General features: G+C 40.9%; 1 protein-coding gene across 2 annotated transcripts in view; it reads right to left on the bottom strand.

Annotated features, from left to right (window-relative positions):
• Positions 1 to 8,493: 8,493 nt before the first annotated feature.
• The window catches only part of JAG2 (jagged canonical Notch ligand 2), a 121,403-nt gene continuing 102,394 nt past the window's right edge, over positions 8,494 to 27,502 (bottom strand). For both annotated transcript variants that reach the window (XM_077464485.1, XM_077464486.1), the window contains 12 exons: positions 27,320 to 27,433; positions 27,066 to 27,179; positions 26,668 to 26,781; positions 23,147 to 23,263; positions 22,051 to 22,078; positions 21,282 to 21,367; positions 19,336 to 19,449; positions 19,099 to 19,214; positions 16,714 to 16,953; positions 15,230 to 15,361; positions 12,480 to 12,636; positions 8,494 to 10,974 (listed from right to left, as the gene is read on the bottom strand). In XM_077464485.1, coding sequence (XP_077320611.1) covers positions 10,532 to 10,974; positions 12,480 to 12,636; positions 15,230 to 15,361; positions 16,714 to 16,953; positions 19,099 to 19,214; positions 19,336 to 19,449; positions 21,282 to 21,367; positions 22,051 to 22,078; positions 23,147 to 23,263; positions 26,668 to 26,781; positions 27,066 to 27,179; positions 27,320 to 27,433 — 1,775 coding nt within the window. In that variant the 3' untranslated portion in view covers positions 8,494 to 10,531. The remainder of the gene's footprint in view (positions 10,975 to 12,479; positions 12,637 to 15,229; positions 15,362 to 16,713; positions 16,954 to 19,098; positions 19,215 to 19,335; positions 19,450 to 21,281; positions 21,368 to 22,050; positions 22,079 to 23,146; positions 23,264 to 26,667; positions 26,782 to 27,065; positions 27,180 to 27,319; positions 27,434 to 27,502) is intronic.

Below are 27,502 nucleotides of genomic sequence, written 5' to 3'. Positions count from 1 at the left end.
TGCATCCATTTTAACTGTAGGCAGCCGAAGCTGCTGCCTGTTCACTTCCTGGATTTACACAGAGGCACACCTCCAGCTCTGCAGCTCTCATTGGCCCCCTTATGACTCTCACCCCCCCCCCCCCCAATCCCTGGAAAACTCACAAGAGAGCTGTGCATGATGTCATAAGCCTAGGCTTTTTACCAGACAAGAAACAGGAAGTGGGCTGTATAAGGTATTTTCTGGCAGGAAAAAAAAATGTTTTACTATCCAAAATTAATGAAACAGGGTTTCTGGAGGGAACTGCTCAGATAGGTGTGCCATATCCCAATGTAATATGGAGGAGGAACCATCTAGGAGTGGGACTTTAGATGCACTAGCACATCAAAGTTGTGGGGGGCAAAAAAAATTGAATTTGTTGGAAATATACATATAAAATACATATAGCATATAACTATGGATGCAATACAATATAAAGTGAAAATCCGGGGAAGGAAGTTGTATCATTTCCCTTGGCTATTTCGCAAATCTCATAAACCCATATTTTATAAACAAGGTTTAAACTCAAAAAAGTTCGGGCAGAGCAGCAAAAAGCTGCCAAAGTAGCACCAACAAGGAAGAGCTGGAAGAACATTTTGCGGTTGATTGGAAACAGGTCAGCAACATGACTGGGTATAAAAGGAGCATCAGAGAGTCAATGTCTCAGAGGTAAACATGGGTGGAAGTTCACCAATCTATGAAAGGCTGTGTCTAAATTGTCAAACAATTTCAGAAACCTGTTCTTCAATGCAAAATTGCAGACTTTAACCACTTTCCGACTGCAATATATATGATATAAAGTCACAACATCCAGATATAAGCACAAGTCACTTTTTTGGAAATATGAATATGGGACATGGGACATTGAACAATGTCTCAATATATACTGGTTTCATGGACTTTTTCATGGTCATATAATTGATATATATTTTTTTCAGTTTGATTCACTAATCAATTTATCTTACATCACAGGTTTTTATTAATTTACATTTACATACTTAGACTTGTCACTTTATTTACCTTGCAATTAGGTATTCACTTATTATTAGTCATCGTTTACTGCATTGATGCATTATAATTGATGTGGTGAGAAAGTGTTCCCATTCATTAAAAGGTTTTATTAATACCGCTCAGGAATTTGCACTTTTAACAGATAACACTACAAATATCAACCCACCAGAGTTTTATACTGGTTCAAGATTTATTCATTTATACTGCTGTATATTCTCACAGTGTTTGGGGGACACTTAATTATACTCATTAACAGTGCCACCATCCCCATTATCATAAACATACAAAACAAAATGTTCCCCATGGAATGGGAACCCTGCCAATAACTTCTTAAAGGGAAGCTCGGCTGACCAGTTCTTAAGCCACACAAGCCCACACGTGTGTACAGCTGGAGAACCAAACAAAAAAATGGCTGTATAGAATCCTTTAAGGTATCTACAGTAAAACACAGCGCTCAAGGAATATTTGCCCTATTTTCAGCAAGATCATCCTCCTGGTTAGGCCTATCAGGCCGTCTGACCTGATCCTTTAAGAACTGGCAGACTCCAATTGCTGCAACAGCTGGCTGAATAGAAACGGAAGCCTTTAATAATGACTGTAGTTTGTCAACTGGGTCTTTCAAGCCCTGTGCGTTATCCACTGGATAAGTTAAGTTCTTGTTTAAGGAAGAGACCGTCGCATCAACGGCTGGCATGCTACATTTCTTAAACTTTTCCTCCACGAGATATAAAAAAAAAATGGAAAACCTCTTTGAGGAACAAAAATCCTGTCAGGATGTTCCCAATCAGTATAGACAGCCTGTACCAACAGCGGGTGCAAGAGGAAAGCCTGTGGAGACTGAGGAGGCTTCAGGGACCCCAAACAGGACAAGGGAGGCTCAGAAACCTCTGCAGGAGGTAACTTAAAGGCAGAACGAACCATCTCGGTAAGAGTCTGGATCAAAAATCTCTGCAACAAAGACGCTGATCCCAACTGGACATCTTTTGGCCCAGATTCCTCAAAAGCAGACAGATCTGCCAGGCCCTCCACAGAATCCTTGGCATTTAGTTCTTCCACATCCTCAATCCATTCCTACTCCAAATTAGGAGGCTCAGGGGAGGGGGATCTGACATGCTTGCCACCCTGCGGGATGGAGGCAATCATACCAGCAATCCTGTGCTCTAACCTGGCCAGGGATGAGGGCAGTTCATCCCTGGTGATAAAGGCTGAAGCAGTAGCATTGACTGTAGGCACAATACTAGACAGGCACAGTGGCTCAGATTGCCCGGAATCCTCTGGTCTTAGGGGATACAACACTAGGATTCTGACTAGGCTCCTCAGGAGCTACTGACGACATAAGTGTGCCCTTTCCTGTAGTATTAGCCTTGCTACTCTTTTTGAAGACATTGCAAGCCACAAAAAAGGGAGTACCTGGGTTTAGTATTTTACCCCAGAAGGGAGACCCTTTAATAGGGCTCACCATGCCCCTATGCAACAATACTGCTAAGCTCTTTAGCTTGTCAACCAACATCTGGTTACTCGCGTGACCCAGATAAGGAGGAATGAACTGCTAAAGTGAAAGGTTTTACAGAGCCTGCTCTGTGTCCCACAGCTGTCCTCTTGAAGCGCCGCATGTCAGCCACTCAGCTTAAGATGGCTGTGCGCCTTCCCCCATCACAGTTCTGTGTCTGAGAACGCAACAAATTTTCGTGCGCAGACCATTCACAAAAGACAGCAAAAGATAACAAGAAAGCTTACTCTTTCCAAAAGTCAACTCAAAACTCCCACCTGCGGTCACAGCTACACAGGTGTCCAGCCTTACCTTGATTGAAAGATTGTTACACACTTGGAGAACCCCACAATAAGCAATTAAGGGGGATTTCACTTACCCCTCCAGGTGCAGGGTAACCTTAGAAACTAAGAGCCCAATCTTCACCAAAGGCAGGTTCCTGTCACTTGAGGACCTTCAAGGACTGGGTACCATGTTCATGTCTTAAGGTCCACTCCCTTGGACGGACATGTACAACACCCTGCAGGAATGCCTTAGCTATGTGGTGTCCAGGATTCTAAGCAGAGTCCAGCACCCGGAGGTCGAATTACAAGCAAAACCTTGCAGGATCCTTGAGTCTTCTTTGCGAGGAACGGGTACCATCTTTCTAGGCATATAAGCAGGTTTCAAATGGATCCGTTCGGTCAATCTCTTGATTCATTTTAGAACCATGCTGGAACTTCAAGACCTGGACATGCCTATCCACCTTGCAGACACTGGAAAAAAAAAATGAAGTACTTCCTGTATGGGAGTTTATATAGAGGATCACTTCCTGTCAAAAGATCTTTGGTCTACCAGTGTCCATTCACCTGTAGATGAAGTATAAGCCAGTAAGCAAGTAATAATAGCCTCAACTCTGTGTGCCGTGATGTATGATATAGAAATACTATTTCCAAAAAAGTTGCCTTTAAAAAAAAAAAACGGTGCGCATATATCGTGTGACATAAAAAATTGCCATTTTATTCCCTAGGGTCTCTGTTTAAAAAAAAAAAAAAGTGCTAGAAAAGGCTATGCCTTCAAGTGGTTAAATACATCATCTACAGTACATATTAACTACTGAAGGTCCGCCCATCAGTTGTACGTTGGCTGTTTGAAGTGAAATACCGTTATGGCAGCAGATAGCTGCCATAGCCCCCGGTATTCTCTTCAATGGTGGACGGTCCTCTTTCAGATAAAAGTGGTCTCAGCGCTAGATTACTTTTAAATCAGGGGCAGGAGAGGCACTCCGTGGTCTCCGCCGCTTATCAGAGCAGTCGGTAGTGATGGAGATGATCGGGTCCTCTCCCCTCACAGGCTGGATGCCGACTGAGGGAAAGATTGTCCCCGCTCAGCTCCACACCATTGGATGGCGGACACAACGTCAAACGTTACTTCCACCCAATGGTCTTAAATGGGAATTTTTTTTTTTTTTTGGCATTGCATTTTAGTGTTAATGTTAGCTCTGAGGTCTTTTTGACCCCCAGATCTTACATTTAAGAGGTCCTGACATGCTTTGTTTCCCTATTACAAGGGATGTTTACATTCCTTGCAATAGGAAAAAAAAAAAAAAAACATTCCGATTTTATATTTCATTTATTTTTTTTAAAAAGGGCAGCGTCAAAATAAAAAGTAAAATAAATAAGAATTTTTTTTTTTAAAGCGCCCTGTCCCGCCAAGCTTGTGCTCAGAAACGAACACATAAGCAAGTTGTGCCTGCATATGAAAAAACTGTTCAAACCACATGTGACATATTGCTGCCATTGTTAGAACAAGAGCAATAATTCTATCACTAGACCTCCAAATCCAAACTGGTAACCTGTAGACCAGCCTGTGGAGATTTTTAAGGGTGAAAATATGTCGCCATTCCACGAGCGGGTGCAATTTTGAAGCGTGACATGCTGGGTATCAATTTACTCGGCATAACATTTTCTTTAACGATAAAAAAAAACAAAAAAAAAAAAAAAAAAAAAAAAACATTTAGCTAACTTTACTGTCTTATTTAATTCAAAAAAGTATTTTTTTCAAACAAATTGCACTTGTAAGACCACTGTGCAAATACGGTGTGACAAAGTATTGCAACGACCACCATTTTATTCTCTAGGGTGTCTGGGGAAAAAAAAAAATACACATACATCACATTATATATATATAAAATTATAATGTTTGGGGGTAAGTAATTTTTATCAAAAAATAGGCCCAGTCTTTAAGTGGTTAAAAGATTCATAGAATCTGGAAATCTGAGGCAAGGCCAAAAGCAATATTGGATGCTCGTGATTTTTCAGGCATTCAGATGGCACTGCATTAAAAACAGGCATGATTCTGTGATGGACATCACTGCATGGGCTCAGGAATAGTTTTATAGTTTTATAGTTCGTAAGGTTGAATAAAGACACCAGTCCATCCAGTTCAACCTGAGTGAGTGTCCACAATTGTCCCTATCCCTGTACATTGCATACTCACATTGGTCCCCACAATCCAAGTTCCCCATTCATATACTATGGCCAATTTTGGACAGAAGCCAATTAACCTACCTGCATGTCTTTGGATTCATTGTTTGAATACAAATTGCTGTGCCATGCGAAAATTCAAGTTAAAGCTCCATCAAGCAAAGAAAGCCATATCTGAACATGATTCAAAATGCCACCGTCTACTCTGGGACAAAACCAATTTTAAGTTGCCTATTGCAAAGCAGAAAACTGTCCTATAGTCAAACGAATCGAAATTTGACATTTTTGGCATCCATAGGTACCATCCTCCAGACTAAATAGGAGAGGGACCTTCTGGCTTGCTATCCACACCCATTGTTCAAAAACCTGCATCTTACAGGATATGAGGTTACATTAGCACCTATGAATAGGGCAGCTTGCACATCTAGAAAGGCTCCATCAGTGCTGAATGATATATCCAGGTTTTAGAGCAGCATATGCTCCCATCCAGAGGATGTCTTTCAGGGAAAGTCTTGCATGTTTCAGCAGGACAATGCTACATACTGCTTCTGTGACAATAGCATGGCTTCATAATAGAAGTGGCCAGGTGCTTAACTGGCCTGCCTGCAAGTCCAGACCTTTCACCAACTGAAAATATCTGGCACATCTTGAAATGAAAAATATGACAAAGACAACCTAGGACTGCTGAGCTGTTAGAATCCTGCATTAAGGCAAGAATAGTAAACATTCCACATCCAATACTCCAGCAACTGGTCTTGTCAGTTTCCATCGTGTTAAAAGAGGGGACGCTACACCGTAGTAAATATGGCCCTGTCCCAACTTTGAGATAGGTTGCTGCCATCAGTTTCAAAATAACAGATTTTTACTTTTAAAAAGGGAACATTTTTTCAGTTTAAACTTTTAATAGGTTTTCTATTACAAAATGTGGGTTTATGAGATTTGTAAATGATTGCATTCTGTTCTTATGCAGATTTTACACAGAATCCCAACTTTTTTGAAATAGGTGATGTACAAAAGCTCTATACAGCCTTTACTTTTGCTGAAACACCCCCCCCGCCCAGCAGAAGTTAACCTGACTATACAAAAACAGTGCTGAACAAGTTGTGGCAATACAGTGAAGGACCCTAGCAGTTCCTGTACATACTATACATTTGGAGGATTCAGCCTGTGATCCTGGGTGCAACAAATCCTAAACCACCATAACAGACCACTTCAGACTTCCTGAGTTGCAAACAGATGGACCAGCAGCCTACCCACTCCAACCTCGAATGTGCCTACTGGCCCATCACTGTTGGGTGCCCTTCTGAAAACATTATTCATAAGAGCTGGTATACATAACAGCCATATCTAAACTGGCCATCTACTGCATTTGGGAAACCCAGGAGCAGTCAAATATTTGTATTGGTAGCACCAAGGGCTTGCGTTATATTGCCACAGCCTTGGCCAGGGTGATAAACTGCTTCCGTTGGGAGTGTCCACAATGTCCTGGGCTACCAGGTAGACTGGCAGCATCTAGTAGAGTACTGTGGGAACAGCTCCAGATTAAAAGGCAAGTTATTTGAGAAGCTTATATTTAGACCTGCTGGACATCACTTTTTTTTTAAGTTGGAGTTTAAAGCACACTTGACAGGTACTCAGACTTTCTGCACATCTCTACCTTCTGGAATTGTAAGGCAAAATTTGATACCAATTAGACATAACTTTACAACTTCTGACAAGTAGAATGAATATTGATTATCCCATTATAATGACATCTGAAAGTTGGAAGGATGGATTAGGCAGCAAGTAAACAGATTTTCCCTGAAGTTGGTGTTGAAAGCAGGACAAATTTTGCAGTTTGTTGTGTACGTGGTTGTGTAGCTACATAGGATGCCCATGCTGACCCATGTCCACAGCCAAAAGTGCCTACAATAGGCATTTGAGCATCAGAACTGGACCACAAAGCCATTAAAGATGGCAAGGTTTGATGAATAATATTTCTTTTACATCTTGGATGGCTGGGTACATATGCTGTATGGGAAGAAGGAAAGCTGGCAGAGGAAATATGATACTTTGGGCAATGTTTTGCCTGCAAACCTGGGGCCTGCCATTCATGTAGATGTTACTCGACACAAACCATCTCCCCAAACATTGTCACAGACCAAAGTACATCCCTTCAAAGAAATTGTATTTCCTGATGGCAGTGGCCTCTTTCAGCAAGATAAAGTGCCCTGCCACACTGCATAAATGATTCAAGAGTGGTTTGAGGAACACAACAACAAGTTCAGGTGTTCCCTTGGCCTCCAAATTCTCCAGATCTCAATCCAATCAAGCATCTGTGGTATATCCTGGATAAACAAGTCCAATCCATGGAGGCCCCACCTCACAACATACAGGAATTAAAGTATCTGCTACTAATTGCTTTGGAGCCAAATACCACAGCATACCTTCAAAGGTCTAGTGGAGTCCATGCCTTCACGGGTCAGTGCTGTTTTGATGGGAAAAGGGGGTCTACTTATTAGATAGGTGGTCAAAGTTATGGCTGATCAGGATTGTAATGGAGATCAGAAATAGTATTTTTTGGGTGTTTTTGTGTGTAAGCAGTCAGTTTGTCTGATTAATCTAGGTGGAGGTGATGTTATTCTCCACAGGGGGCGCAGACAGCATGGTGCCCTGCAGCTAGAGAAGCCACATGTTCTGGTACTGGGGTTGAATTCATAGTACAATTTAATTTCCCTATGCTGGCAGAAAGTCAGTCTCTCCCTAGGAGGAGGCTAGAAAATACATGAACTACTGAGACTTGTACTGTGTGGCGTTCCGAACACTAGGACTTATTTTATTCTATGCTCTTCCTTCAACTACTGTCTGTGTGACCCTGAAGCGGAGGCCAGGACAAACAGCCCTTCGAGGACCCGAAATGCCTTTGTGAAGGACCTCTGCCCCTTGGATCCCCTTTTCCTGGCCACTCTGCCAAGGACACTATTGGCTGGCGAGTCCTTAAATTGCTGCCCTTTGCCCCTGACTGTACTGGGTTGTGCAATTTGATCCTGAAATAAGCCCGTCAGACCACATTTGTTGCCCTGTGCCCCCTGGACTTTGCTGTACTGGACTGGGGCCTGCTACTCTGTGCCTGGAAGGTGCCCTGTGATTCTGTTCTAGGCCTCTGCTGTATTAGACTGCTTTCCTGTGCCTCTGGACTTATCCCTTGATGTGCCCCATTTCCACCCCATTATATTTTTGCACGTCTCACGATGTTGGAATTATTGGCTTGTGGCCTTCTCTTATCGGACTCAGTTTAAGCCCCCAAAATAAAGAACCCCTTGGTCAGGGTCCCTAAAATCCCTCCTGCTCTCTGTGTGTTCTGTTCTACCCACACCTCCATTACAGGTGTATATAGCCTCCACGTAGCAGTAAGTAAATTTAGTGAACATAATGGAGATTTTGTGCACTACATATTTACATATACAACTGGCCTTTAATTTTGAAATCCTATTTTTCGGTAACTTAAAAAAACAGGTTCAACAATACAGCTCTTTCACATATTGTTTAATTTAAACATAAAAATTAAATTTAAACTGCACAAAGAAAAACAATGAAGCAAAACGTTATAACATAGTTATAAAATGCTTTAATAAATAGTTTTTTTTCTGAACCACTTTAAGAACATGTCAAACAAAAAAAAACGCACTAAACATAACATCCTGCTAAGCGATTCCGGCATTGTGGTATAAAAATTATTTTCAAGCATCCATGTTCATTGGCCAAAAAAGTTTACACCTTCAGATGACCACCTACTCTAGTGGTGTTAACTGTCTGGATGTTAAAATAGCATTTGAGGAGAGAGTAAAAACAAGCGCCATTTGCCCACTTGCCCTTTTGAAAACCGTAAAGCCTTGAAGAAAAAAATAAAATAGAAATACAAAAATAAAACGCTCAAGATTTACATTCCAAAATCTATACTTTAGTGAGGCAAGTCCACCTTGAATTCACCGACTTTTAGTTGGAGCAGAAAAAAAAAAAAAAAAAAAAAAAAGGAAAAAAATTGTTCCCTTCATCAAGCCTTTGATTTAACAAAACAAAAGAACATTATGTAATACTACTTTCTGAAACTTTCAAGAGCAGGAAAAAAACAAAAGCTGACGTTTGGCATCACAGACATTTTATGTTTGATTGAAGCCAACAGATCTTTTTAAAACCAGAACAAGGGCTCATGAACATTTCTATATTCTATTTACACATATCTATGCCAGGTCACAATGTAGGTACAAACTGACCAAATGTCTCACACAGATTATATTAACTTTCCTTTCTGAATCTGGACAACAAATACAAAAAAAAAAAAAAAAAAAAAAAAAAAAAGGCTGTCAGTCATAAAACCTACCTTCTGTAACATAAATTAAAAAGGAATGGCATTGTAAAGAACAAAGAAATTTCAAAATATTGTTAATAAATCAAATATACAGAGCGATTCCTTTAATATATACATATTTACAAGACATATGTTTACAATAGAAAATAAACGTCTCTATGGACAGGACCCTAGGAATCTGTGTGTGTAAATTTTGTGTGTGCATAATATATATATATATATATATATATATATATATATATATATATATATATATATATATATATATTTATTATGCACACACATATACAAAATTTACACACACATTTTTATGAAAAGCAGAAAATAGTCTTTGACAGTTGCTATAGAAAAAGTTTAATCTCAAGGCACTTGTCACATACATCAATACTGCAAGCCTAAAATAAAAAAATACAATATAAAACGAAAAAAAAAACAAAAGAAAAAAACCTTAAGCCACAATTCAGGGGTCTTGTACTTGCATTAATATTGTTCCTGTTAAAAAGACCCATAAGGCAAAAATCTTCAGAAACCAATATTAGAGGCAAAGAGTGGAGTGCTAGCAGGGCATAGACATCTAACACCACTTTGTCTGGGCAAAGTGGAAACACTGCAGTTTACTGGACAAAGACAACAGTCAGCTCAAGATAGATTAAAAAAAAAAAAAATTAAAATTAAAAACTACTTCCTTTTCTCAAACTGAAAAGGGTTTGGACGCCGTTTTTAAATTATAAGCAAAAAGAAAAAGAAAATGGGAGAAAAAAAACCCCAAAACAAACAGCTTGTAAACAAGTATACAATTTTTGCATAACAGTTTTACATGATAAAAACAAAACAAAATACAGATAACCTTTGTCTCCTCTTGGCTTAAAGAGGACTTAAAGCAAACTTATAAAAATAGCAACTATCAAAGAACATTTTTTTTGTCTTTAGTTGTCAAATAATTTATGTAGAAATACTACAACAAATAGAAAAAAATAACTTTTTTTACATAATAAAGAAATTAACAGAGTCCAGATTTTAGTCCGGAACTGTACGTCCAGATGGAGAGGGCTTTGGTTGGTATTGCTAGGCAAGAAGCCAAAGACCCCTGGTAGTGGTGGAAAGACCAGTTTCGATAATTGGAGATGAATTCTGTCACTCCGCGTCTTATCCTAGAATAGGCACAATGTCCTTTGTCTACAGCTCCGGCTTTTCTTTCCTTCAGTGGGGTGCATTCACATTTTTAACACAGATGTTAAGCTTTTTATCATAGTCTGTCCGATGTGGTTTTTTTACAGGGGAATTTTTGGAGCAGTCTGCATCTCCTATGCTTATAGAAGTCTTTGAGTATTTTTGTGAGAGGCACTCATCCTCACCTGTGTCCTCCTCTTTATCCACTACATCCTCCTTCATCGCCTCATCAGAGGCAGAAGTTCTGTTTTGGTTGTAAAGGTTTTTGCATTCATGTTGAATGTCTCTATAAGGCACCCCAATTGGGTTCCATATTGGGTTTAAAGGTTGACGTTGGTTATTAGTTTCATCTTCGCGGCTTTCTAGCCTTCTCTCTCGCTCTTTTCTTCGCTTTCTCATCCACCAGACGCAAATGATTATGCACGTCACCCAAACAATTCCAAATACAACACAAAGGACTGGGACTAGATAATCTACAATTAAAAGAAAAAAAAAAAAGTTGAGGACAGATGTAATTTAGAGTTTTATATCAGTCAGGGCAGAGATTCAGTGAATTGCATGCTCAACATATATGGGGCCTAAATTCCTAAAGTTAATATGTAAACCAAAACAAAGGTGATCTGATCTCTTTTCCTACACAGTTACATTCATAATATGACCAAATGTTTGTCAATACTTAACCAGAACGCCTATATTAGCTTTTTTTGACCTCTTATTCCATCAACATGAGCATCAACATGAGCATCAACATGAGCATCAACATGAGCATCAACATGAGCATCAACATGAGCATCAACATGAGCATCAACATTTAGTGGGCCCCCAGTTTGCAGCTATTACAACCTCCAGTTTTCTGAACAGGATTTCTACAATATTCTGGAGCGTGTCTGTAGGATTAGTGCCCATTCTGTTAAGAGCATTTGTTAGGCCAGGTACTGATATTAGATGAAAAGACCTGGCTTGCAGCCGGTTCATAACAATAGGGTTGAAGTGCATTCTCTGTGTAAGCTACTAGAGTTGCTCCACGCTGATCTTTATGGACCTGGCTTTGTGCATCTGTGGTACCCACATACTTTCTCATAAAAAAGGACTTCAGATGTTTCATCACTTGACATCTTCAAAGCTTTTTGGGCACCCAATGGCACCTCAAACCCCTTGTGTTTACTAGATGCTGAAATACCAGTTTTGGGTTAGAATGCACAGCGTTTATGTTAAAGAAAAAACATCTTATTTACAATTTTCTATTTGCTTAGCACACCACAAATTAGTTAAATTTTGCTCATCAAAAAAAAAAATATTAGAGTACCAGTTCCCTAAAAAGGTTGGAATTTGGCTATGTTGTGGGCTGTTGGAAAGTTTAATCGAAGAAAGCAGACCTGATATTGCTTTTTTTTTTTCTTTGACTCCTGACCAGCATTCTATTCAAGTGCAATGTTATCTATGAACATGCGGGTATTAGCAGATCTAGATTAACCAAAATGGCCATGGACTCTAGGCACCAGCAGTTTGACAGATTTCCTGGGCAGCCAATTAAAGTGCAAGTAAACCCTCCTATCGTTTTCAGCCAAGGAAGCTGCCATCTTGGCCTCTGTTTAATCAATTGCCATGATCCTGCACATGTGATCAGCTATGACACCATTGAATGGTTTGACAGTTTGGTTGAGAGCGCGGTCAATGTGACAGATAGAATTTCCGTCATGCTGGGAATGCAACCTTTTTTTTAAACTATCAATGGGTTTACGTCTGCTTTAGGGATAAACCATAAAGCAGAATATTTGGGCGATTGCTGCATTCTTATTCAGTCTGAAGAATTTTGCAATACATATCTCCATGTCCATTTAAATAATGCTGTAGCAGTCATGGACTGGATTACAGAGATCAGCAGAATCATCAGTCCAAGAGTATGTCTGTCTTTTAGGCTATTATGCTGATATCTACTACCATAAAAAATTGCAGTTGGTAAAAAATAATTATCTACCTGAACTTGAGCCATCCACCACAACGGTTTCAACTTTTACTTCCACGATTGCCTGCATGACCGTACTGTTTTGCCTTTTGGTGATGGCATTGACAACTGTATTGGCAGCATCTTGAATAAGGCTCTTGTCTTGACTATCAGTTTGTGAGACAAATGCCTGCAAGAAAAACACACCCCAATATAACACACAGAACAACTCGGTTATAGAAATGTTGATATGGAATCATCTGCGTGCCCAGATACTTATTAAGACATACTGAATTTTTCATGATCCATTTTTATCCCATACAATATTATGCATCTATGTTGGCCTTTTTAATTCAAGAAACACAAGGTTAAAAGTTAAGTACCTATAGAAAGTGTGCCTTTTGTAGAGAGAATTCCAGTTGGCTGCCATGGATTACTCCAGTCTGCACTTAAAGTGGACCTGCCCCTAGAACATGGAAATGATCTACATATCCTTAACAAGCAGTAAGCGTTTTAAAACAAGCCATTCCAAACCTCTCTAGCTGCTTGTAGCGTGCAGATACCCAAAGATCACGACTCTAAATTGCAGATCCAGTCAGTTTCTAAATGCTTACAAATTTCTGCTGGCTGCCAAAATATTGCACTTCATAGAAAGAAGCTGTTTGTAGTGCTTCTGTGGTGAATATTGAAGAAAAGTTCCCTCGCAATGCTTGTAACTACAGTGGGAACTGGGAGTTTGATTTAACTACTTCTCTTCCACCATCAAATGATGGTGAAGGGTGCCGCTTTTGTTCTGGGGCGACGCAATATGATGGTGTCAGTTTAGCCACGCTCGTGTGCCCCTAGGACAGTGATGGCGAACCTTGGCAGCCCAGATGTTTTGGAACCACATTTCCCATAATGCTCATGCACTCTGCAGCATACATGAGCATCATGGGAAATGTAGTTCCATAACATCAGGGGTGCCAAGGTTCGCCATCACTGCCCTAGGACATGGCGCAACCCTGATCTCAGCAAAGAGCTGTGGCTCTTTACCCATGTGATCGGCTGTGTACAATCAGATGTAAACAAGGAAGTGCCGTTTATTGACTTTTCCTCTCACAAAGAGGAGAGCCGATAAGCGGCATCTCCTCACAGGAAAAATATGTAAAATGTAATTTAGGGCACGGATCATCAATGCCCCGATTACAATCCAGCCCCAACGGTGCCCATCAGTGACACTACAAAAGAAAATGGATTACAGCGCACACATACAAAAATGACCTTTAAATCCTGCAAGGCGATTTAAAACACCTGAACATAGTTAAAAATATGGGGATTTGGTTACACCATATGGCCATATAGTGCCAAGCCCACTACTGCATCAAAGTACCCCATTGTCAGTGGGTCTTACACTATTCATAAAATGAAAGGTCCTGCATCTCAACCATAGGAGGCAAACTCTTCTTTATGGGAGATCTATAAGGATTCCTCCTATAACAGGTGGACGCCAATAAGGAGAGAATGAAGGGGTGCCCACCTGTGTTATAGGAGGAGCCCTTACAGATCTCCCATAGTTGAGATGCAGGAACTTTCTATGAATAGTGTAGGACCCCCTGATAATGGGGTACTTTGACACAATAGTGGGCTTAGCACTATATGGCCATATGGTGTAACCAAATCCCATTTTTGAACATGTTCAGGTTTTAAATGTCATTTTTGTATGTGTGCGCTGTAACCTATTTAGTTCCGTTTGCGGTCTTCTAATAGCACCATTTTGAATATAAAAGCATTTTTAGGGTGACCACCCCCCCCCCCAGGCTGTTTGCACGAGTTACACCAGTCTGCGTTCAGTTATGCCAATCAGTGCTGCATATTAGTGCCTCCTCATCAGTGCAGCCCATCAGTGTAGGAGAAAAATTACTTATTTTTAAAATTTGCTGACAAAGACACTTTTTATTTTTTAAGAAAAAACACAAAAATGTTGTTTAGCAAAAAAAAAAAAAAAAGAAAACAGCGGTGATTAAATACCACCAAAAGAAAGCCATCTGTGAAAAAAAAAAAGATAAAAAATTTATTTGGGTAACGTTGCATGACCGTGCAATTGTCATAGTGTGACAGCGCTGAAAGTTGATTGAAACATTGGCCTGGGCAGGAAGGGGGTGAAAGTGCCCTGTAATGAAGTGGTTACTGCTGGTTTAGAATGTAAATACTTTAGTTGCAAGGACTGGGTAGGTGTTCACTTTAAGTCCTGGTTAATGAACATTAAACGCTTCCATATATTCGGCAAAACAGAATCCTTAAAGTGGTGTTGCCACCAAAAAAATAAAACTACTTAAAATTCGTAAAAAAAATTGGCAAAAAATTTTTTTTACTCACCTCTAAATACCGGTTGCTAGGGGGTCCCTCGTAGTCTGCCTTCTTCATTGCCCAGGCTGGTGACATCACTTCCCCTCGCGCCGCACATTCACCTGGGACCTGTCATGTGTCCCAAGTGACTGTACGGCGTATCACGGCGCCCTGTGCCGCTCGCGCATGCGCAGTGGGTGCCCGGCTGTGAAGCCACAGCCGGGTGCCCACAGTATGCATGACGGCACCGCGAGCGGAGCGGGGAGCGAGGGGGGGGCTTCGTTCCCCCGCATCGCTGGACCCTGGGGCAGGTAAGTGTCCGATTATTAAAAGCCAGCAGCTGCAGTATTTGTAGCTGCTGACTTTTAATTTTTTTTTTTTTTAGGGGGTACCCCACTTTAACATCCGTCATAAAATGGCCCAGTCACCTTTTTACTAAATAAAAGCATACTTACTACTGCAACTTCTACTGCTTTTTCCGTTGAATATGAGAAGTCGCATAAGAGTATAAGCTGTTGGTCTTTGGATACTGTCCTAATGGATGGCAAATATCGGATCTCTGAGCAAATATTTTCCACTGTGGTTCCCTTGAAAGATATAAGAAGTCATTATTAACAAATGTATACACCAACAGCCATCTTATCAAGATTTTTTCTACCCTGTACGTGAGCTTATATTATGCAAATTTAAAAGCAATAGGATCAAGTGACAAAATATATATAACTGCGAAAGAATTTGTATTTTTGTCTTCCCAGTTTAAGCAAAGCTGCCCACATAGGGCAGTCATATCTGGCAGGGCATGTGATCTGACTTTGCTCTGCTACAATTAAAAAGCTTAGCGCCAGGAAACTTTAAATATGCCCCTTGCTGTGTTAATTGCTCATTTAAGTCTAGGGAGCACTGGAGAGAAGACTTAAAGTGGTTATCACCTTGTAAAAACAACCCAGTTTAAAACAGAAATGAAAAAAGGTAAAAACGTGTGTACAGAAAATAAAAATTATACTCCCCCCCCCCCTTTTTTTTTTTTTTTAGATAAGTGATCACATTCCCTCTGTTCTAAGCTACATAAGAGCTGGGAGAAAGAAGCAACAGTACACTGAAAGGCTGTGAGTGTGAGGGGGTTAGGACAAGTCTGATCATCGGAGGAGAGTATACCAAGTTGAACCTGGTATGACCCCTTGCCGGCCAGGATGTATACAGTATATGCATACACTAGGCAGAAGGTGATTAAAGTCCATGAGACATTCACCGACAAACGTATTGCAGAAATCTCCCATATTAAAGTAATAAAGGCAGATAAAATAAAAAGTAAAAACAGGTCACCCAGTTATCTGCCCTGTGCAGTGGTTTTGCACAGAGCAGCCCTGATCCTCCTCTTTTCAGGTCCTTGCCGGTGGCTCCAGGACCCTCCCCTCCTGCCGAGTGTCCCATAGCAGGCTCCCAAGCCACTGCTCTGTATCTCTATTCACACACGGAGTAAGGCTTGGCCCCACAGCCACTCCCTCATCATTGGATCACCGGCTGTGATTGACAGTAGGCCATTGGCTCCTGCTGCCGTCTCATCGTTGGATCGAGATGGGAGGTCAGTATTAGAGGGGGCTGCTGTACAGAGGTGGTTTTTAGCTTCATACATAGTATGAAGAAAAAAAAAAAAAAAAAAACGTGACCCTTTAAGATCATGGGCCTTAGCAATGGCGGGTGCCCAATTAACCCCCCACTAAATATTAAGGTTTATTTTATATTTCTCTAAAGTGTAACTGGTAACTATAGCCATGGTGACCAAGCAGAATGTACTCTTTAGCAGATTAAGGGCCATGTTGACCATTCAGGATACACAGCTAGAACTTGTTGCAGCTCCGCACTATTAAATTAACTCAAGGTCAAAATTTTTACATAGGGGAAAAAAAAAAAAAAAATGTAAAGAGGAATAAATTTTCACCTGTGGAATTTTCTCATTACTAAAGATTAAGGTTATCCGGGCACAGTTATTATCCAGGTAGCCAGTGTTAGGCAAGCACTTGACGATGTGTGGCCTGTCGGGGGCGCTGCATTCCCCCCATTCTTTGCATGGTGGTTGGAAGCATTTTGCTGAGGAGAACTTCGGTTCACATTCCTGATCCTGGGGACACTGGTTCTTAAGACGTTTTTCCAGCAAACAGGGCTTCCGTCCACACCAAGTCTGAAGGCACAAAAGATTGTTCTTTAATCTTTTATCGACATTGAACATACATACAACTGTATTCTCACTGTGAAACTGTATTACAAAAGCAAGTTTTGGCGTGTTACATCATGCACCTTGGAGAATTTGCAGCTATTGGGTTTCCTGAGGAATCTTAATATTCAGTCTTAAATTGTAATCAGGGCAAAATAAAACAAAAATGCAGTTCATGCACATTCTTTCACGTTCATCTCTTTGGAAGGTCCTTCAAGTACAGAAAGCCACCTGTTAAGGAGATTTGTTCTTTAGTCCAAGAAAACAACTTGGAAGACTACTCCTTGAGATCACAGAAAAGTGTGCCCTGGCCCAAAAGTGTGCCCTGGCCCAAAAGTGTGCCCTGGCCCAAAAGTGTGCCCTGGCCCAAAAGTGTGCCCTGGCCCAAAAGTGTGCCCTGGCCCAAAAGTGTGCCCTGGCCCAAAAGTGTGCCCTGGCCCAAAAGTGTGCCCTGGCCCAAAAGTGTGCCCTGGCCCAAAAGTGTGCCCTGGCCCAAAAGTGTGCCTGCATCAACCTGCTTTTTGATTGTACTTTTCAAACAGAATTACAAAAATGCTTTCAATAAATACTTTATATCAAAAGGAAGAAAATAGGAGGAGTAGTCCATTGCTAAGGTTGTAACTGTGCTGTTGAGTTAATCAACAAAATCTGGACTTTGCCTCCTTTCAATTTCAGTGCAAGCAATCAGCTAAGACAGAGGCGGCTGTCGTTCTGAGCCAAAATTTTAGAAAAATCCACTACAAAAGTTTGTTTCCATTCACACAGCATACCGAGAAATAAAGATGATATATACTTTTTTTTTTAACTTTAGTTATTTCCAAAGAGAAGGCCCCGCAGCAGATTGGTGGGCAATCTCAGTCTCTGTCCCCACACAGACTGAGGACTCCATGCACTCACTCTAAGAAATGCAGGAGGCGTCAGCTTTTACATTTTTAACCCTTTGTTAGTACAGTGTTCAAAATCTGGATTAAATCTGAACTCCAGGAATTCAGCTACTTTGTAAAAACTGCAGGCATATCATGAGTTAAGCCCAATGAGGTGCCTGCAGCCTCCTAAACTTATCGCTATTATTTATATTGGACAAGTTTATTGTGCTCCAGGAAAATAACTTCTGTGATGTGAACGCTGAGGTCTCAGCTTCTACAAAAGCAGAGAGAGTCGTTGGAACCGCCATGCCTGACCCTCCCTTCCCACATAGCCTTTATATGTGAACTCATTCAAAGAGTGAAAGGGCAGCAGAAAAAAAGGGGCAAACATAAGCTGCTCTATGAGCTCCTCACCCCTCAGAGCTGGAGTGTGTCCAGTGGGAGTGAAATAAACCTGACCCACATAATAGAGAAAAGTCACAGAGGTGACATGCACCTAACTGGACTTAACTCAGTGTGCCTGTATTTTTTTTCAAAGTTGCTGAATTTATAGAATTCAGCTTCAAAGTGGTTCTAAATGCTCAAGGTTTTTTTTTTTACCTTCTATGCATGAAGGTAAAAAATCCCCCTTGTGCAGCAGACAACTTACCTATAGGTAAGACAACTTACCTATAGGCAAGCCTTACCCATTAGGCTTATCTATAGGAACAACTCGAAAATTTACAACCTACTGAAACATCACTCCGCAGCCTGCTCCCAAACGTTATAAAGCAGGGGGGGCTTGGGTGGAATTTTTAAGCAAGTATATAGGTAATCGGCAATTAAAAAAAAAAAGAAAAAAAAAAAGTTATGTCAAGTTAATGGGAACATGAAACAAATATAAAATTTATTGTTATACCAATTTGGCTACAAAAATAGAGATGCACTTTAAAGTAAAACGAATACCAAGTTTTGTAGAGCACTGCAAGTTAGACAGGATCGTAGCTTTGTTTTTAAAGTTGAACTAAATTCGCCTACCCTTTACAGTTAAGAAAGCTGCCACCTTAGCCTTTGATCTATAGTTGCCATGGTGCTGAACATGTGATCAATTATAACACCAGTCATTTGATAGCTTGACAGTTCAGCTGGGAGCCAACGTAACCACAATAGCAGCTGTAAGTTATAACTGACGGTATTAAATGTTGATTTTGGGAACAAAAAAAAAAAGTTTGGTTGATTAAAACTGGTTAAGCGTCCTGATCCATACCTTGGTACACTCTATCACCCCATCTAGACAGTGACAGACATTGCATTCCTCATCCCATTTGCTTCCGTGTGGGTACTGTGTTCCCTTCAGCCAACAAGATCTTCCAGAGACAATCACTAAAAAAGCAGCATGAAAAACATGTCAGACAACAGGACGGTTCAGATCTGCTGCCAAACTGTCCATATAAATGCTTACAGAAGTCTCCAGCACTTAAGCTGGATATGGCAAGCCAATTACCTTCCTGGCAGCGCAGCCCAGCTCGTCCAGAAGGGCAGGTGCACTTGTAACCGTTTATTTCATCTATACAAGTGGCACCGTAGCCACAAGGGGAAGACTGGCATTCATCGATGTCTACAATAGATAAAAAAAATAATGTGAACCATGCTTGGCAGAGCTCTGTTGTCAACACAATACACCGTAATCAAACATGGCAGTGTCAACTCCATTTATAGTACAAAGTGTGCGATACACGGCAATGGCCTTTTTCAAGTGCCATACAGCTGCTTAGACTGAGCCATTTGATCTCCTCTGCTGTTTGTCCATAAAGTACACAGGATACACATAAAATACTTTTACCTCTAAAAAAGCACTGTGTAAAATAAAAATAAATAAATATAAAAATAAAAAATAAATGGTATGCCAACGTAAAAACCTACAGATTACACCAATAGGGCAAATCTGTTGAACGTAAAGGAAAAACATACCCAAAAAAAAAAAAAAAAAAAATGTAATAATTACCTGCTATGTGCAGTGGTTTTGCACAGAGCAGCCCTGATCCTTCTCTTCTCAGGTGCCCCGCCCCCTTGCTGAGTGCCCCCATAGCAAGCCGCTTGCAGTGGGGGCACTCATCTAGGCTCTCTCCTGAGCCAGCTCTGTGTCCATATGACACCGATAGCGCTGCTCAGCTGCACCCCCCACCTCACTGGTTGTGATTGGCAGCAGCAGAAGCCAATAGCTCCTGCACATCGCTGGATCAAGATTGGGCTTGGATAAAGTTGGTCAATAACTTCCCTGCTCTCCTGTCCTCAATTTGGAGTTAAGAAGTCTGGAAATACTGACATTGTGAAAACCATGCTTGGGCTCCTACAGCAGCCGGTCTCATGAAAAAAAAATGTACAGGTGTGGTCAACTCAGGTTTAAGGGACTTCTATCTGGCTAGAGCTGGGAAATCAGTAACAGTTTCTGAAATTCGGATTCTCTTTGTCAGCTGATATCATGTGATGAATACCATGGCATATACTGTACAGTCAAGTGAGCTGCTGTGACTTGGTGCCTTAATATCACTGGTTCAACAAATTGTGCACAAGCCATGGACAAATGCCACAATAATTTATAAATATCATGCAGAAAGATAGTTAAAATACAGCTACCATTATCTAAAGTCAGCAAGTAAAAAGAAAAGCAAATATCCTCAAGAGGGATCCACCAATATCAGTTTAAGACCGTGCAATGATACTTTTTCTGAAATACTTGCTGATACCAATTACCGATTTTTAGTTTTTTTAGACTAATGAAACATTATATAGATCAGAATGTAGTGAGGGGTGCAGGGTAGATGAGAGGTCCAAGAAGAGGAGAGGGCTCCCGCACAGGGTCAGGGGAGGAGTAGAGGGCAGAGGACAGTGTTGGGGGAAACGCTGGACAACCTGGAACAGTCAGAGGGACCACAGGATCAGATCACTCTGTAGTGATAGAAGCTAGGAGTAGTTGGAACTCACGATTTGGGCAGCAATGGAGCATAGTCTTTCCTGAAGGACATCTGCTTGGCTGGGGAGTGAGCCAGCACCGAGAGGGAGGGATTTGTGGACCAGAACATGTGGAAGGGACTCGGGGGACAGACACAGCCAGCCCCCCACTTCAGATGTGCTGCTTCATGTCAGTCACAGAGAGCCGAGCACGGGGATCCACCATACACTGCACTGACCGGGAGCTGGCATAACTATCCCTCACCCACCCCTCCATCCAATGAACGACCCCCACTGCCAACCACATCGGCCAGTCTGGGGCTGCTTGAAGGTATTGGTTTGAGTATCAGAGCATTTGCACGAGTAGAAGTACTCATGCAAATGCTTAGTATCGGCACCGATACTGGTATCGACACAACACTAAGCCTGCAGATTTCATAGAAGAAAATTGGTCAAAAAAAATAAAAAAAAAAAATAAAAAAGCACACAAAAACTTACTAATCCTGCAATCAGGTCCTGCAAAACCAGGGGCACATTCGCAGCGAAACCAGTTGACACCATCAACACAAATTCCACCATTATAGCTGTGGAGAGACAAAATGCGCATTTTATATTTCACGATACTCTAATAAAATGTATACAAGTAGCAACATATAGACCAATTAAAATTCACCCTTCGATGTTGAGTTTTAGATCATCGGCAGATGATCTAGACCAGTAAAATATATCAGATTCAATACCAATGTTCAAAGTGTCTATAGACACAAGATAAGGTGCAATCAATCCAGCTGGTTATGGCTGAAGAAGGCAGTAATTATCTTACACTATACACTTTCCCAAAAGACATCTCCAGGTTGAACATCCCTAGGGGCAAGTTGATGGGCTGGAATACTAAAATTTCACAGAAGTAAATTTCTACTGCCGGTCATGTAAGTGCTACTCCTCCCCAAGCCAAATATGCACATTTGTAAGATCCAAGTTCAGTCAAAATTAAAAATAAAATGCAGCTGCTGCATAGTAGACAATCAGACCAATATTAGCAGTGATTACTACTAGTGCAAGTCAGGAATCTAGCTCCTAGTTGTTTTTTATAAGGGCAAGTGCCTGGTTTTAAATTCCAGTATTCACTTATACAGTAGCCCGAAGTATCAGTATGTGACAATCAAAGCATCACCCATTGACAAGACAAAGCTCCCGTTTATACATGGAATGGTAGACGTGGTAGATCAGTAAAATCAAGTGAAGAGTTAAATATAAATTTACTCACCATGGGTAGGGATTGCAATCATTGGTATCTATAAAAAAAAGAAACGAGATTATTAAAACCAAAAAACAAAACAAAAAAAAAAAAAAAAAAACTTTAAATATCTATAATACATTTGACGAAGCCATAGCTACTTAAACTTGACCATGTTTTTTTTGATCTATGAACCACATTGCACCTTCTGTTGTAAGATACAGTAGATAAGACATATTTTAATTTAGCAAGAAAGCTAGATGAATGTATTCAGCTCTAGTCTTTCACATCTCTCTGGCATTAAGATTTATTTTATTTGATAGTGCCCACAGATTCATCAGTAGCTTCCGGAGTAAAGCAATTAGAGCTCAAGCCAACATTTGCTCATCTTTTCCTTCAAAGGATCTTACATTGCAGTGTCCCTATAACTGGTGCTTCTAACACAAGTTATCCTCAACTACATAAAAGTTTAATTTAAAATTTTACTCTACCCATGGCCCACCGACATGGTCATAATAAAGGACCTTGGGGGATTGGACCTTCCAATCATTTGTTCTGCATTACGAAATCTACTGGACAGGGACACTGACTGTTCAGTGCTTTCAGCAGTTGATTGAACTGTATATTCAGGTGAAATGCCACCAGTGCACCCAAAAAATACAAAGCCAGACTGCAGGAGGGGGTCTTCAAACAGTTTGCACACTACTATATACACACACTAGTTTAAAAAAAAAAATGCAAACTTTTTTTTAAGAACCCTTGTAATTCCTCTGTACAAAGGATTTTCCCAGGCAGAGAACCCCATTGAAATGCAGGCTTCTTTGGCAAAGTACGTAACATGTTCTCTTTAAATCTGCAGTAAAAAACAAGCTGAGTGAAATCACTGAACAGTAGAAAAAAGGTGAAAAGTAGGCCACATCTCAAGCTGTATATAAATGCTTGTATATCATCTGTCTTCCTTAGCTCTTCTGAATACATAAACACAAGCTTCTTTTTCATAGCCTCCAGCCATCTCCCATCCCAAATGAGTCAAATATGTTGGCAAATAAATGAAAAGGATAAAACATGTTAGGAGACACACCTATATCCTAAAGGAACAAAAAAAAAAAAAAAAGCACAGGCTTACTCTGCGTGCAGGTACGTCCCTCCCATCCTTCTTTACACATACAAGAGAAGGAATCTCCGTTGCCCACGCAAGTACCACCATTTGCACAGGGGTTGGGAAGGCAGCTGCTGTTCTTGGCTGTACAGGAAAACAAACATTAAAATGATTTTCAAATTTTAGTTCTTTGCCCGTTAGGATGCGTTTTACAACACTGACATTACACACCACTTTACAATGAGGATATCAGGTTTGTTCAGTCTTTTGCAGGTAAAGACTAAAACTGATGCCCCCACACATGCTCTGTAGTCACACACAGGGCCTATCAAAGAAATTCAATAAACCTAACAGAGAAAGAAATCGTATATACTCGAGTATAAGCCGAGATTTTCAGCCTCTTTTTTGAGGCTGAAAGTGCCCCCTCGGCTTATACTCGAGTCACCGCTGTCTGACTGCTCGATCAGCGTATCGAGCAGACAGACGGCGGACATTAAAATTTAAAAGCCGCGCCTCCTTCTCCGCCTCCGCCTGTGATAGGCGGAACACTGAATTTCCCAGCAGTCAGTGTTCCACCTATCACGGACATCCGCTCATTCTCATACTACGGACGAGTATGAGAGGATGTCCGTGATAGGCGGAACACAGGCTGCTGGGAAATTGAGTGTTCCGCCTATCACAGGCGGAGGCGGAATTTTGAATTGTAGAATGGCCGCCGAGAAGAGCGGCGATCCATCGGCACGGCACGGGACGGAGGAGGCACGGGACGGAGGAGGCACGGCACGGGACGGAGGAGGCACGGGAAGGAGGAGGCACGGCACAGGACGGAGGAGGCACGGGACGGAGGAGGCACGGCACGGGTCGGAGGAGGCTCGGGACGACGGCGGCTCGGGACGGAGGCTTGGGACACAGGTAGGCTGGACACACACACAAGGCTGCACGGACACACACACACACACACACACACACACACACACACGGCTGCACGGACACACACACACAGGGATGGATGGATGGATGGATACACACACACACACACACACACACAGGGATGGATGGATGGATGGATACACACACACACACACACACAGGGATGGATGGATGGATGAATACACACACACACACACACACACACAGGGATGGATGGATGGATGGATACACACACAGGGATGGATGGACGGACACACACACAGGGATGGATGGACACACAGGGATGGACGGACACACACACAGGGATGGACAGCCATGTCTCACCCTCGGCTTATACACGAGTCAATAAGTTTTCCAGTTTTTTGGGGGTAAATTGGGGGCCTCGGCTTATATGCGGGTCGGCCTATACTCGAGTATATACGGTACTTGAGAAACCTACACAAAAAATATACAGTACAAGCTTGATTTAGATTTATTGTGCCCAAGAGCAGGAGAGCCATACTCCACCATGAGTACAGTTCTCGATAAGGGATTGCAGTGTGCATGAGCAGTAAAAAAAATAAAAATAAATAGGACCTGGTGGGCACACTTGCCAAGTAAGGGCTGTTCAGCCCATGGGCAGGACTGCACACTGCAAATAGCTAGAAGAGGGAGGACATGGGTGAGTAATGGACCAGGTAGGCTGCACTCTGGTGGTAAGCCTCAAGTGGCAGCTTGTATCCACATTTACATAGTCCTCATAAGCAGCCCGTGAGTGAAAAAGTTTCAATGCTTTATTATTATTTTTTTTTTTTACTTAGCCGATCCCTACCGAACTGGTCAAAATTGAATGTATGCTAAGCTTTAGATTCACCTAAATAGCTTTTTATGCTTTTCTAGAAAAGTCTTGCTATGGGAAGCAAAACAATTAGCACAAGATCATGCAGTTTATGTTGAAATACAAAAATAATATATATATATATATATATATATATATATATATATATATATATATATATATATATATATATATATATATATATATATATATATTTTACTTCAACATAAACTGCATGTTCTTGTGCTAATTGTTTTGTACACACACATACATACACATACATACACACACACACACACACATTTTATTTTAATTTTTTTTTTAACTACCTATGCGCTAACCAGATCTGTCCAAAAAAATACCATAAACCGATAAGCTAGTGTAAAGGATGAGAAATCCCATTAATTCAATGTAATGTGTACACAGAATAATACAAACACACACCAGCAGCTACACAAAACACAAATTGCACAAGTCTCATGTTGGAGCAAGTAAATAAGTACTGTAGTAGCAGTTTATAACAACCACCGTTCTACTTTTAAATGAAACAATCTCAGCATCAATGGTTATGCTCGTCTACAAACATTCATAACGCTCATTTGCGTTTCTGAATGTCTGCATGATTGAGACTTTGCAACACATTAAGCAGTGTTACGTCTGTAAGGAGACAGTCACAAGACCTGTCATTTATGTGACCAGATTCTCCCGTCAGATTCTTCTCTGCAGCGATATGCAGAAAAGTCAATGGGATACTGCAGTCTTCGCACCATGGCCTACATTGTATGAATGAAGCACAACAGACAGGAGCAGCGTGGAGTAAACACTATGGTGACTATTGGAGAGCGCAAAGCAGTATCCACCCTCCATAACAATTGGGCATCAAGTCACAATCATGTAAAAAAAAAAAAAATTGCACCAGATTTAAGGCTGCATTCACACCTCTGCGTTTTAAATCATGGGCAGATGCCGCGATTCTGCCTGCAATTTCAAAAGTGCCGAGGTGTGAATGAAAAATCGCAGAACACACATTTTAGATGCCATTCATCTGAATGGCACCTAAAAATCACAGTGCGGTTCTGCTACAATTATCGTGCTGCAATCGCGGCAACCCACATCGCATGAAGCATGTCCCCTCAAAAGTAGCTCCTGAACTTTTTGTGTTACGAGCTACACATGATGCAGGGTGCCGCAATTTATCTCACGGCAGAATGGCACCACGATTTTAGTTGACATTAAAATGAATGGCATCTCAAATGTGCGTTCTGTGATATTTCATTCAATTTTAGTTGACATTAAAATGAATGGCATCTCAAATGTGCGTTCTGTGATATTTCATTCACACCTCGGCACTTTGAAATCACAGGCAAAAATCGCAGCAAATCTGTTGACGATTCAAAATGCCAAGATATGAATGCAGCCTAAGGGGAAGAGAAGTATCAACCGTCAAGTCACAATATGAAAAGTAGCAAACCCATTCTAGTTCACAAAATAGCACTTTACGTATATAAAGCTGTCCTTGCCAATGCACCACAACAGATAAATTAGCAACATGCACCATTTTTCGCTATGCACTTGTAAGGTACATAGGAGTGCCAATCAAAAGGGGTGAATGAATAGCACTACAGTACGTGTTACTGTAACACACAGATGTGAATCCAATTTGAAGATGTCTCCTGTATTGACCAAACCACTTACCCACCATACCGCATAGCTAAAGCCTACAATGTGTTATTAAGTAGCAGCAATGCTAAAGATGTCACGTCAAGTGACTGCAAATTGAAATCACATTGATTCTTCTCACCAATATTACAAGTGGCTCCATCCCATCCTGAAGTGCATAGGCAGCGAAAGGTGTCCCCAGTATCATAGCATGTACCCCCGTTACTGCAAGTATTTGAATCGCATTGATATTCACCTGTGAAAAATACAAAAGGGTCAGTGACAGATATCTGCAAAATGCATAACTACATGGAATTTCTCACAAGATTAACAAGTATTTTTGTACTTGCTATAAATCTTTTTTAGCCTCCAAACAGAAAGCAAAATGTGGCCACTACATCTAAGGACTGGTAAACTGTATTACATTGGTTATTGGGTTTATATACACCTTAAAGAAGGCTTCCATTGAAAACAGCTACACAACCAATACCAAATTAAATATTGTATTCATATTAAAAAGGAAAAAAGTATTCTACTTACGCGAGTGACAAGTTTTGCCCTTCCATCCATTCTCACACTGGCAAACAAAATCATTGACCAGGTCAATGCACCGACCACCATTCTGACATGGATTTGGATTACAGTCGTTGTAATCTAGCCAAAAATGGAAACATTATAAAATAGCTGCTAAAAGGCTCAAGAAAATTATAAACACATGCAGCTGCCAACAAAAGCATGCACATTACATCTTAAACATACTGATCATAGCATCAAAAAATGTAACACTGACTTACTTATGTCACAGAATTCTCCACCCCAACCGTTTGGACAAAAACACCTAAACGAGTCAATTTCATCGGTACAAGTGCCACCGTTCTTGCAGGGATTCCCAAGACAGTCATTTATGTCTAAATTAGAGGGTAACATGTTTAAGAAACTCAATATTCAAATTGCATCCAAAAAATATTAAAGGAGAA

Source organism: Lithobates pipiens, unplaced genomic scaffold, assembly GCF_037356315.1.
Source record: "Lithobates pipiens isolate NorthernLeopardFrog02 unplaced genomic scaffold, aLitPip1_a1.2 Scaffold_30, whole genome shotgun sequence".
Lineage (NCBI taxonomy): Eukaryota > Metazoa > Chordata > Amphibia > Anura > Ranidae > Lithobates > Lithobates pipiens.
Note: the sequence above shows the minus strand (reverse complement) of the source record. Positions and strands in the feature narration are given on the sequence as shown.